Below are 18,183 nucleotides of genomic sequence, written 5' to 3' on the forward strand. Positions count from 1 at the left end.
AGCCTAAGGTGGCCCGATGCAAATAAGCTACTCCATGGGCCGCAAACTCCAGATTGGGCATGGGTCCATAGGCTGGGCTTCATGAGTGTTCACCATGAATAGAAATCCGCATTGTGTTCAATGGGAATATCCTCGATCTAAAAAAGTATATGTTCGCTCTAGAAAAGAATCCCATTTCATCAGAAGAAGAGCCGTCAGTGGCGTCGAATGATTTTTCGTTTTCTTTTCTTGTGGCGCATGAACTGGCTGCATGAGTAGCAAGGGCTCGAGGTAACGAGGGATGGATCAAAATCCCATTGATCCCCTACCCGCCGCCCTGGGTGTTTAAGGTTGGTTTACCTAATGCTCTAGCCTCGCCACACCTAAACCGAGCTCTCTCCCCCGGCACCTGTTCGAGTCAAAGCGGCCTTCTTTGGGACATCATGTCATGTGGAACCAGTGAGCTACCACGGCACCAACTGCTCCTCCGTCCCCTCCCCATCTCGCAGTTCGACCCACGCCATCACCTTCTCCCACGCTTCTGCAAACCCCCCGGCCGGTATGGTCTCTGCTGCCCGCCCCCGTGGCGCCGCAAGTACGTGTGGTGTGGTTCACTAATCTTGACTAAATCATCGCACTCGCGTGTCTGGAATTCTAGATAGCTTCAGATCCTTCTGGTGTCAGGGAAATTAGTCCAAGTTCAATATGCGTTGACTCGGCGTAATCTACTTCTACAAGTAGTTGCACGATATACGTCCAGGATCATTACAATTTCTGCTTCCTGGATGAGTTAGGTTAATCTGAATATTAGGCAGTTGTTTTTTGTGTGTAAGTTTTACACGAACATCTTCAACCCTGCAGACCCGCGACACCATCTTTCTCCCTCGTCCGTCACACGGGCTACTTACTCCGTGTTTAACCATGGCGGCGGCATGGCCTCTGAAATCTGAATCGGTTGGTTACTCTTAACTAACTGCAAGTGTGACCATGCGCGGCATGGTATTGTTTACAGCACACCCGGTGATCGATGGCAATCGGTGTACAGTAATTTTCTTTACGGCCACGAGCGCGTGCAATATACTCTCTGTCCGAGACAAGAGTCAAAACGAACACGCGGCGAACAGAAATGGATTTCTTCCATCTAATATTTTTTTTCCTAAAAAAAATTCTAATTCGAGTGGCAGAGCCGTTGCCTCGAGCATTTTTCCCTCCAATAAGCAACCAACCCGAACTACTCCTACACTCCCCACAACGCTTCTGGTGAGAAAAAAGGGGGGCGCACGACACGAACTCCTCTTGTCCATGGATGCCAAACCCAACACAACCATCGCGCGCGCAAGCACACATGGGATAAAATAAGAACCGGAGCCCAGCCACTTTATATGCAGAGTCGTCGCTACCGCCTCCATGATCTCGTGCTCCTGCGTCGACCCGTACACGCCCGTCAGTTACCAAGGAGCAACAGGGCGAGAGGGGCTTGGTGCCTGACTTTGCCTGTGCGAGGAGAAGATGCAGGAGGCGTCGTCTCCTCTCCCGGCGCTCAGCAACGGCTACCAGCCGCTCCCGTCGCTCTACCTTGGGTTTCTCGCCATATGGGCGGCCTCCGGCTTCTCCTGGGCGTTCAGCTCCTGGCGGAACCGCCATTTCCAGGTACCCTCTCCCTGAATTTCCTCCATTCGGCCTCTCTCTTCACGTCAGGTTTCCTTTCAGCGATTTGGTCGCAGCGCTCTTGTTGCTCACGGCACGAGCATTGTGGTGAATCGAGGGGGCGTGTTTGACGTGCTGTCCCTGGTTTTGTTTGTGGTTTTGCTGGCTAACAGTTTCAGCAAAAAAAAAATTCTGAATTCTCTCTCTTGTTCTGAACAACTGTAGAAGCCTGATGCAGAGGAGTTGGGAACGAACTTGTGAGTAATTTGTCAGAGTCATACTGTGGTTCTCATGCGGTAGTTCCGTCTCGTTTGGGCAGGTGAATAATCTTCAATGGATCCTGGCTCTGGTCCCGTTGATCAAGGCGCTCCAGATGGCACTCTCATTCCTGTTCTGGTGAGCTTCCGGGTGGCCTTCACTTTGTTCTGTCTGGCTGCCATCGCTCTCCCTGAACACCTGCAGCAAATCTTTTTATCAAAGGCTGAATTCAGACGCCGCGCAGGTACTCGTGCGTGCACCTCCAGACGTGCTCGCTGTGGATGTCCTTCGGCGCGTACGTGACGGGGATCCTCTTCCAGACGGCCTCCTTCGTCTCCTTCATGCTCATCTCGCACGGCTACTGCATCATGTGCGAGCGCCTGTCCATCCGGGAGAGGCGAACCACCGCCGTCCTGGGGTGCCTGCTCTACCTGAGCCTCGTCGGCTACAAGGCTGCGGTCCCGTATTTCACAGTGAGTGTCCTCGTTGAACCTGAATCAAATGTGAAATTTTCGGCGTTGGATATATAGTACATGCTTTGCAACATTTTGTCTGAACTTGTGTACAGGGATACTCGACTGTTGTGTGTTCTGATTTTTTTTTTTGGCGGGTAGCGTGTTCTGAAGTTTTCCTGTGACTTGGAACAGGTCTTTCTGCTTATCAACTATTTCGCGTCATTTTACATCATATTCCGGCGCACATCCCAGAACCTGATAGTTCTGCAGGAGCAGCTCAGCTTCATAGAGGAGGAGGACATCCATTCATTGCACGGCACTCTGAACACAAAGTACACAATGTTCAAGTAAGCAGTTCTTCCCAGCGGTTTCACTTCTGATTGCCTCTTGAGTGCATCTTCCTAATGGTCACTTCTGAAACTGCTATGTGCTGAAGGTCCTGCTCTTGTTTTCCTTCAGGAGATTTCAGGGCACGATGCAGGTGGCCGCAGTGGCATTCATCATGGTACGTGGTGTACTTAGCACCTTTGACCTTTGTGTTATGATCAGTTTGCTTTGGCAATTGGCAGTGCTTCTGACAGTGCGATTTCAGGTGTACATGAGGGCTGACGACACGCCGGATAACTACTGGTTTCGCGTGTTAGTGCGCGAGTGGGTGCAGTTCTGCATCTTCATGTACATTGGGTGAGTATAAGAACTCATGGGCTGACAGCACCCTCCTAAACTCAAAAGGGAGGTAGATTCAGTTTCATTCCCACCTTTTTTTCCAGGTGGAACTTCAGAATCCCTGAAGCATCGCTTCATCTGCCGGTCATACCCCTTATGAAATCAGCATGGGAGATCGCCATGCCTCCTATTTACAGTGTGGTAAGTTTCATCAAGTTTTCTAGCTCTCACACAAGTTCTGCAGACAAGACTGAAACATCTCGTACTGTTGTTTGTTTCTGACGAAACAGGAGATGGACGCAGCCGATTTCAAAGGCCTCGTCTCGGATCAATGGCATGTCGGAGTGGTAGGCACAAATGATCTCGCAAAAAAATTATCTATACGGTTGTGTATTCTTGCAATGCCAGGATCACTGCCTGTCAATCTGACACTTTGCAATGTTGCAGAGGACTGGTTCGGGTTGTTCTGCCCAGCCGCTACTGGTGCTAGTTCAGAACCCTAGCCCAACGGCTTCACCTTCTGCTAGAGCCCCAAAGTTTCAGTTGGACAGGGAGAACCAGGTGTAGTTCTGAAACCGAGATGTCCTTCCACAAAGGTTCTGAAACCGAGATGCAAAAGATCACATCGACCAATTAACAGATTACAAAGCTGACACAAAACAATTAAGTTGGACAGTGAAATACTCGATAGTATTTCTTGGGGAAGAATTGACAATTTCCATGGGCGAACAGTCAGAGACCTTCAGCAATGAACATCCTTTTGTTATCTTAGAACTCTGTTTTTTTCCAGGAAAATGTACATATAGAAATACAGAACATATGGTTTAGGCTAGATCAAAAGCAATCTTATGTGCCAGAGTAATAGTGCACGACAGATCGCCAGAAGGATGTTCCTGGAAATTATAGCTGGAATGCGTTTCTTGTTTGTCAATCGAAACTAGAGACTGGAAATTGTGTCTGCAAAAACAAATGAAAGTTGTTTTCCAGCGGCAATATGGCCAAAATCAGTTATAGATTTTGTGGACTTGTTTTTTAATTATGTCATAAATTTACAAACGAATGAAAGTTGTTTTCCTGCTGCAATATGGCCAAAATCAGTCATGGATTTTGTGGACTTATTTTTTAATCATGTCATAAATTTACAAACGAATGAAAGTTGTTTTCCTGCGGCAATATGGCCAAAATCAGTTATGGATTTTGTGGATTTGTTTTTTTATTATGTCATAAATTTATAATCACCAATATAACCACATGTTTCATGATATATATGTCGCATGCCTTATGCCTTTTTGCAAATCGCAACAAGAGAAAATATATATGCTATAAAAAATACTCCCTCCAATAGAAAAGCTTGTTTTGACAAAGTACAGTCTTACCTTCAATTTTTTTTACTATAATATGTTTATAAATTCAAAAATAAATTTATGGGATTTCAATAGTAGCACTTTAAGACAAATCTATAGGTATGTTTTTCATATTGTCTAAGACTAAATATTTAAAAGTTATTGAGAGCATAAGTTCCATAAGTCTAACTAGATTTCTGACAAAATGTCAAGTATTTCGGATGGGAGGTTATATTTGCTAGTGGTATCACTCCAAACAAAAACACTCTTTGTTTTACCATGACAGGCAAATATGCTCGTGCGTTGCTACGAGCGAACCATAGATATGTTCGCTCAAAAAAATAATACTAAATGAGATTTTATAAAAAAGGTGTGGTATATTATACACTATATGTATCTTTTAATGGTATTTCTTATTAGATTTAAAAGAGTAATAACCCAGTACGTATCGATCGAGGACTTCAGTCTTGATTTTACTCACCAAGCGCTAATTTTACATGATTTCAAACCCTCACCTCTGCTTCTTGCACCTTTAATATCAGGTCCACCTGTCAATGATAGACACATTATGGACCAAAAATTTAAGGACGGGAAGAAATGTTCCACTCTAGAAATATAAATAGGTAGAGATTAGCCACAACTTACCATGAAAATAGTGCCATTGTAGGTATACTTCTGTGGTACCAATGCAACAAAATAGAACCGTGAAAACTCAATTTTCCATAGGAGACTTGCTTTGCTAATTGCTACACCGCATCTGAGTCCCAACTAATATAGTTAAAGATTTATTGGGATATGCCACCTATGTGCTGGCAAATACGGAGGTCTCTAATACTTTGAATTTGTGATCGTTGGATAGGAAAGCAACCGCCTAGATGCAGCTACCTGCTTATATATATATGGATTTCCATCGCCCCCTTGCTGTCGTGTTCCTCGTCCTATTTCCCCTTGCAGCCGCCTTTGGTTCATTCCCCACCAGAGCGTTCACCATCATCGACTTATCTTCCATAGCTTCGGTGCCCCTTGCCTCCATAGACGCCAAATCCACCGCCCTTCACCTCTGCCGATTCGATGCCCCCTTACCTCCATCGTGGCCTGATCCCCCACCCTTCGCTGGCGTCGATTCATCTTCCATGGCTTCGGTGCCCCCATCTTCATCGCCGCCAGATCCACCACCCTTCACCGTTGCTGATTTTGTGCCCCCTTAACTCCATCGCGGCCGAATCTCCGACCCTTCGCCGGCATCAATTCATCTTCCCTGGCTTCGGTGCCCCTACCTCCATCGTCGCCAGATCCACTGCTCTCAACCTCCGCAATTTCTAGATCTACAATTTTTCACCACCGCCAATTTCTAGATCTACAACTTTTCACCACCGCCAACAACTCATCTTTCCTAGCTTCGTTGCCCCCTATCCTCCATCCCTGCCAGATCCACTGCTCCCAATCGCCGCAATTTCTAGATCTACAATCATTCACTGCGAGCGGCTCATTTTCCACAAGTTCGACTCTCGCCGCCACCACCGGCTCCAAATCAATCTCTCTCGACTGCCGTCATTTCCAGACCCACTGTCCATCACCATCACCACCACAAATCATTCTAACATGACACCCTACTAGCATCTCCGTCCAACTTGTGGTCCTTCGATACCCCTCCACTTCACGATTTCGCCTTCGCGACCATGGTGTGGTCTACTGGTAAGATCCAACATCACAACCCAATTTTGTTTCCACCTTGATCTTGCCATCGGATTGCATTTTTTTATGTAGCTTCGGCATCCCTACCTCTAGTACTGTTAAATCCATCACCCTTGCCTGCTACCACCACCAGATCTACCACCCTCGACTGTCGCCGCCACTAATCCCTCTACCCATGGCGCATCACGGTCATCCCCATTCCATCAGTATTGTTTCTAGATCTATAAGCCTTGACTGTTGCTACGTCAATCACTCCAAACATGGTGCCCTGCTACCATCCTGTCGTATAGCTGGAGTCCCCCCACCACTTGTCCACTTCATTGCCTCCTCCTTACGGCAACCAGCAATGTTGAGCATACGACCTCCTCAAATCCCTCCAACCTTGAAGCATAGCTTTGGAGGCAACGAGAAACTTGACGAAAAAGGAGAAAATCTTCAATCAAACCCAACGGTATGAATTTCTACAGATTTTATCTCCCTAAATTAGTTGGCAAAATATAAGTTGTTTAGAATTCTATTCATCAAATAGCTTTGATCGTCAAAAGATGAAAATTTATGTAGATTGAAAAGATGAGGTTGCTTTTGTTAGATTCATCGAATTTTTTAGATTGAAAAGATGATATTGATTTGGTTAGATTCAACATGAAAAGTTGTGATTATTTTTCTTTAAAGTATTATATTATCACAGAATATGCTAGTCAAAATGCTACATTGTATGCCGTGTTGATACACTAAGCAACTTATATTTTGATTTGGTGTGTGTGTTGGGGGAGGGGATCAATTTTATTTGTCTTGTTCCACTCATAGAGGGTCAAAGAAACCATGTGAATTAGATTTATATGTTCATACCTAAATTTGCAACATGAGTGCTAGTGTAAAAAGATAAGTTTTCTTAAACCTCATAGCAAAAATAAAAACTGTCAAGAAAAGGAAACAGTGCATAATTTACAAAATCTTATAAAGCTGGCCATACTAATTGTTGCTAGAGATAGTCAAGCACTGAGCTTTACAAAATCTTATAAAGCTGGCAATACTAATTGTTGCTAGAGATTGTGAGGATACAAATTTGCAATACATATCCTCACTAGCTAGTAATAATTAACATTGCCAGCATATAATGATCTTGTAAATCTATATGCAAGACCTGGTAGTAATCAATGTGCCAATTTAATATTACCTTGCAAATACTATATGTAGTTCATTATTTGTGCTAGTAGTTAATATGCCAATTTTAGATGATCTTGTAAGTTCTGTACGCGACTACGTAGCAATTAATATTACCAAATTTTATTGGCAGCATATTAATTACTACTAGTGGAGTATATGGATTCACAAGGTCATCTAAAATTGGCAGATATTAATTACTACTACAGATAGTGAGCTACTTAATATAGATATTTACATAGTCCTAAAAGATTAGCAACATTAATTACTACCATATATACTGAGATGTACATATCATCCAAGACAATGCTAGTTGCTTCCATACGAAGATACTTGAACTATAGCAAAACTTGATTTTTCTACTATACGACGATACTTGAAACACGGCGAAACTGCAAAGCCTACCAAAGAAAACCCCAACGGAAACCACGGAAACGGCCGCCGACCCGCCGTCCACCACGCTCTGCCGCTGTGCCAACCACGCATGCTACTACAAGCGACAGGCCCTGAGGTGTGCTCCACTGTTCCCACAGCCCCGGAAGCCACGGCCGCGTCAGGCACTGGCCCCACCTGTCAGTGGACGCGGCCCTGTCGTTCCTCGCTTCCTTTCCTTCCTTGCGGCTCTCCCCACCCTTTCTGCTATAAAGTCTCTCCCCCCTCGGCGCTCTGTGGCCCCCGCAGCCAGCGCCCCCCAAACCCCCCGCACGGCTCCACGCGCTCCCGCCGCCGCCACGCCGGCGAGCGATCGCATTGGCGGCGCCCGCGCTCCCCGGCCATGGCGGAGGGCTCGTCCAAGTAGGCGCCTCCGGACCTGCCCGCGCGCCGTTTTCGCGCCCTCATCGCGCGGTTGGGGGCGAATTTTGAATTTTTTCTCACGCTTGTTCTGTTTGGTGGCTTGGTTTTGGTTTCGGGCGCAGGGGCTGTCCGGCCGCCGGCTCTGGGGATGGCTGGAAATCGGTGCTCGACGACCCTGACGTCGTCGAGGTGTCGGCGCTCGGCGGAGGAGGCCGCCGGGTGGACAGGGCCGTACCGGCAAATTCGAGGGCCCTGTGCGAAACAATGGACTGGGCCCTAGTGGCCTAGTGCAGAATCGCGAATACCAAGCGATAGCAGCCGGCAAGCGCGATAAGCGCGATGTGCTGTGTGAAAGCACAAATGTTAGAAGTCACACGTGTGACTGGCAGTTAAATCATCACAAAAGGTCTAATAACTATTTTTTTGTTCCGGAATAATTTCTTTTATTGCTGGAACAATTGTTATTGTTTGAGCAACAAATTTTTTTTCCAAAAAAAGTTTGTTTTAGCAACAAAGCATTGAGGGGCCTGGTTTATTAGGCCGATTTTAGGTTCAAAATATGGAATTCTGGAGAGGTTGTGGTGCTGTGATAGGTCCACTCGAGGTCACACACCTGACCCCGAGTAGCACCCATGTAAAAGGAAGTGATAAGTGATACGCCTACAATGATTTATCTTTTAGGAGCAATTTGGGCCATATTTTGCTACAAATTGGATCAATAATTAACTAAATTAAAATATTTGCATGACTATATCTAATATATATCTAATATTTTGGGGCCCTTCAAATTCGGGGGCCCTGTGCGGTCGCACGGCCCGCACGTGCTTAGATACGGGCCTGCGGGTGGAGCTCTTCCGGTCGCCAGAAGCGGAAACTGACCCAGGTGACGCTGAAACTGGAAACGCGTTTCTCTTTCTCACTGGTTTTTTTTACCCACGTTTCTTGTCTTTTTCTATAAGTTCCGCGGCTGTGGGCTGCTGGAGACATGGGGTGCTCGCCTGCTCGGTAGGGAATTTGCAAGGCATTACTGTGGTGTGGTGATTGCTGATTAGTGAGAATTAGTGCCACGGTTTTTTTAGGTCGTCGATGGTTGTCTGATTATGAACGTCCCTTGGTTTGGTGATGATCCCCACGTCAGTATAGCGAGGAGGAAATGAATTTTAGGTCGGCAATCGTTTAGTACTGGGCGCCTTCTTACTTTTTTTTTTGTAATTTAAACGTTTTGGTGCTCGGTTGTGATTCACTTTTGTGCTGCACCGTGAAATGTGTTATCTGAATCATGCTTGCATATGGGCGATAGAAGCTGAAATTGCGTCTGGCCTTGCAGTCAGCTGTTGGTTATCTGATTGGATGTTGTAGTGCTAAGGACTTCGTTTTGGGGATCTGTTGTGTTGTCGATCTTTTCTAGTCAGCATTTGGGTGATCACTGGAAAGCTGTGGTAGTCTCTAAGCCGATAACATGTATGCATGCATATACGTTAATGGATATCACTTACTATCAGATCAGAATATACCTCAGCCTCATCAGAATCTAGGTTCGCTTGCGTATGCAACTCTTTCATAAGCAGTGGCAGGCTATTTTTTAGCATTATGTTTCTTACATTTTACTTTTGTGGAATATTTACCATGGCTGCATGTTAGCATGAGTACTTTTTATACACCCTCACCTGAAGCAACAAATTTTCTTCATAGCTAACATGGCGTGTGTTGATCACCTGCAACTGCAAGTCTGTTATTGGATATTGTATTTTCAAGATGTCTTGCAATTATTGCATTTGTCTTCTTCTATCCACCGCAAACAGTGATGTTAATCTGTTTATAGTGATTGATTTACAGAATATTTGGGGTGCATTATAATTTTGTTTGTTAAGATTTATTTAGAATCCATATGATTCTCCTATGCGGTAACAGAGTTTGTGCCTTTTTTTTGTGTGAGTGTGACTTATGTTTCTCTAGTTTTACTTTTTGGATGGATGGTACATGGAAGTGCGTCACCGTTTATTTCTTAAGAAAAGGCAACTTGTTTCTTTCAAAACTAATGCATTATGTTTGGAAATGAGATGATTGGTAATGCTAAATTTGGTTCTGCCTTCTTCCAGGCTTATGGCTTGGTACATTATATTCATTAGCTAAGTTTTTTTTTCTTTCTAAATACTCCAACATGTTAAGATGCCATAAAACCTTTCTGTTTTAAATATGTCACTTGTCCAATCTGCAGGCTGTTCCTTCGGACATAATTGAACTTGATGCTGATGTTGATCCTGAATTCCTGATGGAGTTGTGACAATTGACGAGAAGATAGAAAATCACAAGAATAAGAAAGCTGTTATTCATCTGGACTGGATAAAGCGTGCTAATGTGAAGTATTTTGCAGACTTGCTTTCTTTTTAGTACCCTTGGTTATTATTATACTATGTTAGTGGTTAATTTTAGTTTTTCTGTTGGGAAACTTCAGAGTGCTGATTTTTCCTTTTCTGTGGGCAACTTCAGAGTCGTATGTCTACAGATCTTTCTGGCCCAAGTGCCACAAAGGTTGACCCATGGGATGGCCTGGGAGGTTATGATATTGCCGGCTCAAGTGCTATCCCTGATACAGATCCTCTTCCATGGGATGGCCTAACGATGCTTGCTCCATATTATTAGGATCAATTTGGTGTGGCACCTGGAGAGGAGCTCAATAAATACTATAGTAATAGCAGTCCACTGATGGAAAGTGGTAGCAGCTTTAACTCTGGTGCGAATAATTACATGGACATTCCACCTGGTGTGGAGGCAGTTTTACCACAGGGGACTTCTGCTAAGATGCCACATCAGCTCAGTCAAGCTGAGATCGTCAATAGTGAAGTTGATGAGAAATACAAGACATTTAAACAATTTGATACAGTTAATGACCATGGTGATCATTTGTACTCATTAAATCCTCGTCCTGGGACCAAGGTAGCTATCTATTTTTTAAACTTGGACATGCTCTATCTTCATTTTATCTCTTCAATTCAATATTAAGTTGGTTTTTAAACAGCCAACGAAGCCCTGGCTGAAGCGGATTCAGCATGAATGGAAATTCCTAGAGAATGATTTGCCAGGTAAGTGGCTACTGTTTTTTTTTCGTGGTCTAATATTCTAAATATATTAGAGGTTTGTTAAATGCAAACTGTTTCATAGTATTGGTCCTTACCCTTTCCTGACTACATGCTCACCAGATGAGCGGACTTGTTGATCTTTACCAATTTAACCAGAAAATGACATGGTATGCAATTGTTTTCATGTACTTACTGGTACTTTCTACAAATTGAACAGACGCAATATATGTAAGAGTTTACGAGGATAGAATGGACCTGCTTAGAGCTGTCATCGTTGGACCAGCAGGCACTCCTTACCATGATGGGCTTTTCTCCTTTGATGTCCAATTCCCTTATCGTTATCCAAGTATACCTCCGGTAAAGAATATTTTGATGTCACGTGCATCTATGATAGCTTGTTTTTTTCTTTGTTTCCAATTATTAAGAATATGAGTGTCATTATATTTGTTTCAGCAAGTGAGTTACCGCTCTAGAGGATTGCAGATTAACCCAAATCTCTATGAGTCTGGAAAAGTATGTCTTAGTCTCTTAAACACCTGGGCTGGTACTGGATGTGAGAATTGGAACCCAGCTAATTCAACCATGCTGCAAGTCTTGGTCTCCATTCAGGCCTTGGTGTTGAATGCCAAACCAGTTTTCAATGAACCTGGGCATGCTAAGTATGCTAACACTCCTCTTGGGGAGAAGCTATCTATGACGTACAATGAAAAGACTTTTCTGCTATCCTGCAGAACAATGCAGTACTCTCTTCGGAATCCACCAAAGGTAAGATTTATGCTCTGTTTATGTTTTTCCTTGCTATGTTTCTGTCGATATATTTTCCTCTGTTTTCTTTTAAAAGCAACATGGTCTTTAATATTCTTTTTTCATTGGTGAAGAATGTTTTTGGGTGACCAAAAAAAACATGAATAGACTAAGATCCATTGGATCCGCTCCGCACACCATTGTGGAATGAGAAAGCTATCGAGATTAACCCAGGGGCGACGCTACGTTGCCCTTCCCTGGTGCACATTCACCACGGTGAAAAAAAAAATAATTCTATCAGTATACTGAATTTTACCGTGTAAACTAGTACATCGATTTTCTTCTATGCAATGGAATGGGCAACAGGGTCTATTCTATCCTAGCTTCGCCCCTGGATAAACAGTTTTATCAAAAAAAAAAGAGTAGAAAACTGAACCCTTCTCACAATCTTGATGGTTCGAAATTTGATGTATGTTCACTTCTTACAGAATTTTGAGAACTTCGTTGTTGGCCATTTCCGCAACCATGGGCGCAAAATCCTGAAAGTGTGCAAGTCCTACATGGCCGGTGCCCAAGTTGGTTGCCTCGTCGGAGATGGCGAGCGGGACGTCAACGATGGTGGCGCGAGCTGCCCCGCCAACTTCAAGGTCCCGCTGAAGCGGCTACTCGCGGATCTGCTGAAGGCGTTCTCCAAGATAGGTGTCGATTGCGCTGAGTTCCAGGATCCTGGAGCCGCCAAAGCCACAGCAGAAACCCCATCGAGCCTGAAGCCATAAAGAGCGTCAAGCAATCAGGACTCAGAAGTAGGGAGGTTGGCAGATTCTGCTTCGCGACAGGAGAATCGACAGACTTCGCTTCTGGGGAGGCGGCATCGTTGTTGGGTTTCTATCCCCAGAACCATGCGCGATCACCGGACCCATCCGTTTAATCTGGACATTTGGTCGTTAGTTCCTGCAAGTTCACCCCATTTCTTCCAGTTATTTCTAATTCCTAGAGACAAGTTGCGCCTGTGGCGTCTTTCTGCTCTATCTATAAACAGTAATTTCGACGTTCGTTTGGTTTGGTCTGGTGTTTATTACCGCTATGCTTGTTTGCCTTTTGGTGTGTGCCGGCCGGTTTTTATGAGCGCGTTGCTCTTGTCTCTAACACCTAAGCCGATTTAGCGACGATGCTGCTTGTCATGTTGTTGGATGCCTCGTTTCCTTCTTGCCTTCTTGGTAATCTCAGCCAGCCGTGTCGGCTTATGCCTGTCATGTACTAGGCTGTTCTGCCTTGTGCACCCAGGAGATCGACGGATGGATGGCCGGGATGGTCGCGGTGCTACAGTGCCGTCCGGCGCGAAGCCGGCAGGTCTGGGTGTTGCCGGTGGAGGTCAGCTCGGCTATGAGCCAATGCGCCAGCTTTTGCACCACCAGTCCTTCGACGCGCATGTAACACAGACACAGCACACATGTTTGTGAGAATTCGGAAAATGTTTGCTTTCTGGATGACGGTGAAGCCGTTTTCATCCTGGCGCACTCAGACTCCTGGAGTTGTCCTGCAGCCCGTGTTGACCACGGCATCCTTCTGCCTCAAGTCGTGTGCATCTCTGATTCTCTGGTCTGCAGTGCAACAAAATTACCGTGCCAAGAGGTCACGGTTGACCTGAGGTCCTGGTCTCCCTCTCAATTCTGAACCGCATGATCGTAGTGTCTCTTTGCTGCATGCGTAGATGAGGACGACGCATGGAGCAATCCACTAATCAATTATTCAGCTCCAAATTCCTGAAGCCCATTATCCATGGCTGACGGCTCGGATCGGACGTACAGAAGACGTTGCAGGACCTGCAAAATTGCAGCCTCGGTTTCTTCTCCCCACCTACTAGAATAACCGCGCCAACCGCCAACTGCCGGCAGCAGCCTCCTCTGGCCAGAATGGCGGGGGCTCAGAGCCACCTCTACCGTCTCCTCCTCCTGCGCCTCCTCCTGCTGCTCCCCGCGGACCCCGCCGCCACGGCAGCGCCGTACTCCTCGCTCTGCCACTCCCCCGCGGCCGCTAAAGATGTCCCCGTCTCCGACCAATCCCCCGGCGGAGCAACGCCCGCTCTCCCTTGGACCTCCACCGGCCACTTCTCCGGCGGCGGCGACCTCCACTTCGCCCACGGCCGGTCCTACGCCCGCGCCTTCTCGTTCCACCCACGCGAGGGCTCCAGTGCCACCGCCGACCCCACCGTCACCCATCTCTCCGCGACGCTCACCCTCGAGGGGTCCCGCCTCACCCGGCGCCACGGCAGCCGCCCCCACTCCGTCTCCTTCGACCTCGACGGCTACTACTCCACCGCCACAGCCGCCGCCGCGGAGCTCTGCATGGTCGGCTCCGGCTCCTACGCGAGAGAGGACGGCTCCGGCGTCGTTGTCCTCTCCGACGTCGTGCTCCGCCTGACCGTACCGCGCCCGGCCAAGCTCTCCGCGCCCTTCGTCACGGGCCGCCTCGGGGGCGCCGACTTCAACCCCGTCGCCCTCGTCGCCTACGCCGAGGACGACTACGCGTACAGCGAGGCCGCGTCCTGCCCGCCGGCACCGCCGCCGGCTGGCGCGCGACCGATGCTCGGCGCGGGGTTCTCGTGCGGCCTCCTCAGGGCTCTGCTCGGAAGAGGCTCCTACGGCCTGGAGTACAGGCCGCCTAGTGGGCGCGCGGCTACGGCGAGCGGCTTCCCGCTGCGGCTGCGCCATGGGAGCATTTACATCAACCAGATGCGCTGCGCAGCCGACGGCGCCGTGCGCGCGTACATGGTGTTCTACACCAACACCAACCAACCGGCCGCCTCCCCATCCAACGACACGGCCGCACGGTGGGGGCGTGGGCGTGGCTTCTTGGTCGGGGACGAGGCGCTCGTCGCCGACGGGTTCTGGGACTCGTCCCGGAGCCGGCTCTGCCTGAGGGCGTGCCGGGTGGCGAGCTCGGGCCGGTCCGGCGCGGACCTAGCCGTCCGCGAGTGCGGGATCGGGGCCAGCTTCTGGTTCCCGGCCGTGTGGTCGCTCCGCGACAGGAGCGTCGCCGCCGGGATGATCTGGAACGCGAGCGGCAGCATCGACGGCGACGCCGCAATCTCGGTGTCCACAACCTGGGGCGGCTACCCGTACCAGGTTGCCGGCATCAAGTACAACTACACCCGGGTGGAGGAGGCCAAGAAGCACCACGACTCCATGCCGGCGTTGAGCAAGGAGAGGAAGGGCCGGTTCCCCGGCAACTCCTCGTTCCGGGACTTCGCGTTCAGCTTCTCCCTGAAGAAGCGAGGAGGACTCACCGGGTACGCCTGGCCGGTCACGATCGGCTCGGCCATGGTCGAAGGCGACGGGCTGGTCGCCGACGCGGCCTTCGCGGCACAAGAGGTGAACAAGCATAGGCTGTTGAACGTCAGCTACACTTTGCGATACTATGCCCCAGCTGCCTACGGGAACTCGCCTGCCAATTCGCCGCAGCTGCGGCGCGTCTCGGCAGAAGGCGTCTACGACACCAGGGCAGGCTCCCTGTGCATGGTGGCCTGCCAAGCGATCAACGTCTCGTCGTCGGAGTCGGACTGCGAGGTGCTCGTCACCGTCAAGTTCGCTCCGATGGACGCAGTGGCTAGGGAGCGCGCCGTGGGGACGATCAGCAGCCTAAGAAAGCCGGGCGAGGACCCTCTCTTCTTCGAGGCGCTGGAGTTCGCCGGCGACGGGATGTACGTGGAGCGGCTGGCGGAGTCGGTCTCCAGGATGGACATGGAGGGCATCATGCTGGTGGCGTCCATGGCGCTGTCCTGCGTGTTCACGGCCCTGCAGCTGCGCCACGTGAAGAAGCACCCGGAGGCGCTGCCGGCCATGTCGGTCACCACGCTCGTCGTCCTCGCGCTTGGCTACGTGATCCCGCTCGTGCTCAACCTCGAGGACACGTACAGCAGGGACAGCCGCAGGCAGTACTTCGTCAAGCTGACCGGCGACGGGATGCTGGAGCTGCACGCGCTCGTGCTGCGGGCAAGCGCCGTGCTGGCCCTCGTCCTGCAGCTGCGCCTCCTCCAGTTCGCCCTGTCGTCGCGGCGGCCGGCGGATCAAGCGGGGAGCAAGCGCGAGGGCTCGTCGCCGTCGCCGTCCGACGCCGAGAGGAGCACGCTCTGGGTATGCCTGCCGCTGTACGCGCTCGGCGCCGTCGTGGTCTGGATCGTGCACACGAGCGACGGCCACCTCGGCCTTTCCGCGCCGCCGGGACAGGGATTGGTGTACGACCTCGCGGCGTACGCGGGGCTGGTCCTGGACGGGTTCCTGCTGCCCCAGGTCGTCCGGAACGCGCTCTCGGGCTCCAGGGTGCGGGTGCTCTCGCCGTGGTTCTACGCAGGCGGCACCGCGATCCGCGCGGCGCCGCACGCGTACGACGCGTTCAGGAAGCGGGGCTACGTGCCGAGCCTGAGGCCGTCGTTCGAGTACGCGGGCCCCCGCGACGACCTCTTCGGCGCCGGGTGGGACGTGGCCGTGCCGTGCGGGGCGGCGCTGCTCGCCGCGCTGCTCTTCTTGCAGCAGCGGCTCGGGGGCGCCTTCTTGTGCGGGTCGAAGAGCAGAGGGCCAGGAGAATACGAGATGGTGTCCACCAGGTCCTAGTTGGCGTGACTGCGTGCGCCGACGAGACAATTGTGCAACGGTCGTGCACCTAAAGTCGTATCTTTTTACTGTTTGGTGATGTTTAGATTTGGGATAAGATTTTATCCCACAAACTGGTTTTGCGGTCGACCGCGGAGCGCTCGCAACAGTCAACGCACTGCGTGGAGCACGTGGCAGGACCAACAACAGCTGTCCGCTCCACCCCATAATTTGGCTACATTTTCTACTTTTCTTTACCCCTTCCCCTTTTCATTTTCTATTTCTTGCGTAGTTCGAGTTGGTGACTAAGTTTGTTCATGAAAAGTTTCTTCCAAACTAGGTATTAAGTTTTGCTTCAAAAAATTTTCCTTTTGATTTTTTGTTCTCCAAAAGTTATATTTAAAATCTTTGTCTCCCATGTTTGATCTAAAATTTTTGCTTCCAATTTTTTTTGCTATGGAACTTTTACTCCGGAAAGTTTTCTCCCAAATTGTTTTTAAATTTTATTTTCCAAATTTTCTCCTAAAATGTTGTTTCATATTTTTTCTGAAGTTTCACTGAAAGTTGCTTTAAAAATTTTCCCAATTTTTTTGCAATTTTTTGTTTTTGACCTTTTATAAAGTTCTTCACTTTCTACAATTTCTGTCTTTGTGATTTGATCAAACTTGTGTATATAAATATTTACATGTAATTTTTATGTATATAGTGATAGAAAGAGAAAAGGGACATATGAAAAATAGTATGGGTATCGGAGAACACACTAACAATTGTTAACTTAAACCTGGTAGGAAATTTCAAGTACGGAGCGTCATACAGTCGCCCATAAACTAGATGGCCCCAATTTTATCCCATATTTGGATATGCAGTATGGGAGAAAAATAGAGGTTTTGAAAAGGGGAATGAGTGCTTAACAAACCGTTCTAAAAGGAAGGGTGGGTTATGGATGGGACTATTGCAATCAGATGCGAAGGGAGAGGGGGCGGAATTGTGGGTTGCGGAATTCACAAGCCATCTAAACAACATATGTAGGGTGTATCCAATTCCGAATTCTAGACTTCAATACATCAAAACCAGATATTACCATGTAGAGGTAGCCAGGAACCTATAGTTACCGTTATGTACTCTCTCTACCCAAGTTGTGCCACCTCCTAATTGCGTTAATTGCTTGCTAGTATGAGATATTAGGGCAACCTATTGCATTAATTCCTGGTTTACTAAAAAGGCATATTTTACAACAAATGTTAATCATATCGTACAAGTTACAAAAAAAGCAAATACAATTACTTATGATCATAACCTCTGCAGCTAACTGAGATCATAACCTTTGTAGCTTATAACAGTGATGGAGATGCTCTAGTTTGGCAATATGAGGGCAAGGGTAAGTATTCCACTCAATCCCTTTACACAGTGATCAATTCTAGAGTAGTGTCGGCTTATATTCCTTCTATTTGGAAGATTTTTTTGAACAAAATGGCAGGAGCTCTGCCTTTCAATTAAGAGAGAAAGAAAGAGAGTTTAAGGTACACCGCGCAAAGACCCAAACCGCAAAACAGAAAAGAGAAGTCGACCCTGAAAAAAAAATACCGTGAAGACAGCCCCTATGTCCTTTCCCCAAAAAAAGAAACTAAAAGGCTATGTTACTAAACGCTCTGTTCTATTTGGAAGATTAAAGTAGCTCCTAAGATTCATGAGTTTCTGTGGCTTCTTTCCAATAAGTTGATGACAGCTGATAATTTGAGCCGTAGAGGTGTGTCTAAACCTCAAGAGT

General features: G+C 48.1%; 2 protein-coding genes across 2 annotated transcripts; both read left to right on the plus strand.

The window, feature by feature from the left end:
- The first annotated feature begins 1,324 nt into the window (after positions 1–1,324).
- LOC120707603 lies at positions 1,325–4,023 on the plus strand. Its single transcript, XM_039992533.1, has 9 exons — positions 1,325–1,629; positions 1,946–2,022; positions 2,129–2,357; positions 2,532–2,686; positions 2,799–2,844; positions 2,932–3,023; positions 3,110–3,206; positions 3,296–3,352; positions 3,453–4,023. The coding sequence occupies exons 1-9, from the start codon at positions 1,489–1,491 to the stop codon at positions 3,570–3,572; spliced, it is 1,014 nt and encodes a 337-aa protein (XP_039848467.1). The 5' UTR covers positions 1,325–1,488; the 3' UTR covers positions 3,573–4,023.
- Positions 4,024–11,519: 7,496 nt separating this feature from the next.
- On the plus strand, positions 11,520–17,106 carry LOC120710131. Its single transcript, XM_039995798.1, has 4 exons — positions 11,520–11,847; positions 12,315–12,595; positions 13,088–13,256; positions 13,635–17,106. Exons 1-4 carry the CDS (start codon positions 11,665–11,667, stop codon positions 16,434–16,436), a joined length of 3,435 nt encoding a protein of 1,144 aa, XP_039851732.1. The 5' UTR covers positions 11,520–11,664; the 3' UTR covers positions 16,437–17,106.
- Positions 17,107–18,183: the final 1,077 nt, after the last annotated feature.

This window comes from Panicum virgatum, chromosome 5K (assembly GCF_016808335.1).
Source record: "Panicum virgatum strain AP13 chromosome 5K, P.virgatum_v5, whole genome shotgun sequence".
In the NCBI taxonomy this organism is placed as follows: Eukaryota; Viridiplantae; Streptophyta; class Magnoliopsida; order Poales; family Poaceae; genus Panicum; species Panicum virgatum.

Bases quoted from the DNA above. Each gene is read 5' to 3' on its own strand.
- LOC120707603 (XM_039992533.1), top strand. From the start codon at position 1,489: ATGCAGGAGGCGTCGTCTCCTCTCCCGGCGCTCAGCAACGGCTACCAG. The intron at 2,687-2,798 runs GTAAGCAGTTCT...GTTTTCCTTCAG, and splicing joins ACAAAGTACACAATGTTCAA to GAGATTTCAGGGCACGATGC. The intron at 3,024-3,109 runs GTGAGTATAAGA...CTTTTTTTCCAG, and splicing joins TGCATCTTCATGTACATTGG to GTGGAACTTCAGAATCCCTG.
- LOC120710131 (XM_039995798.1), top strand. From the start codon at position 11,665: ATGCTGCAAGTCTTGGTCTCCATTCAGGCCTTGGTGTTGAATGCCAAA. The intron at 11,848-12,314 runs GTAAGATTTATG...CACTTCTTACAG, and splicing joins CTCTTCGGAATCCACCAAAG to AATTTTGAGAACTTCGTTGT. The intron at 13,257-13,634 runs GTAACACAGACA...TCGGACGTACAG, and splicing joins ACCAGTCCTTCGACGCGCAT to AAGACGTTGCAGGACCTGCA.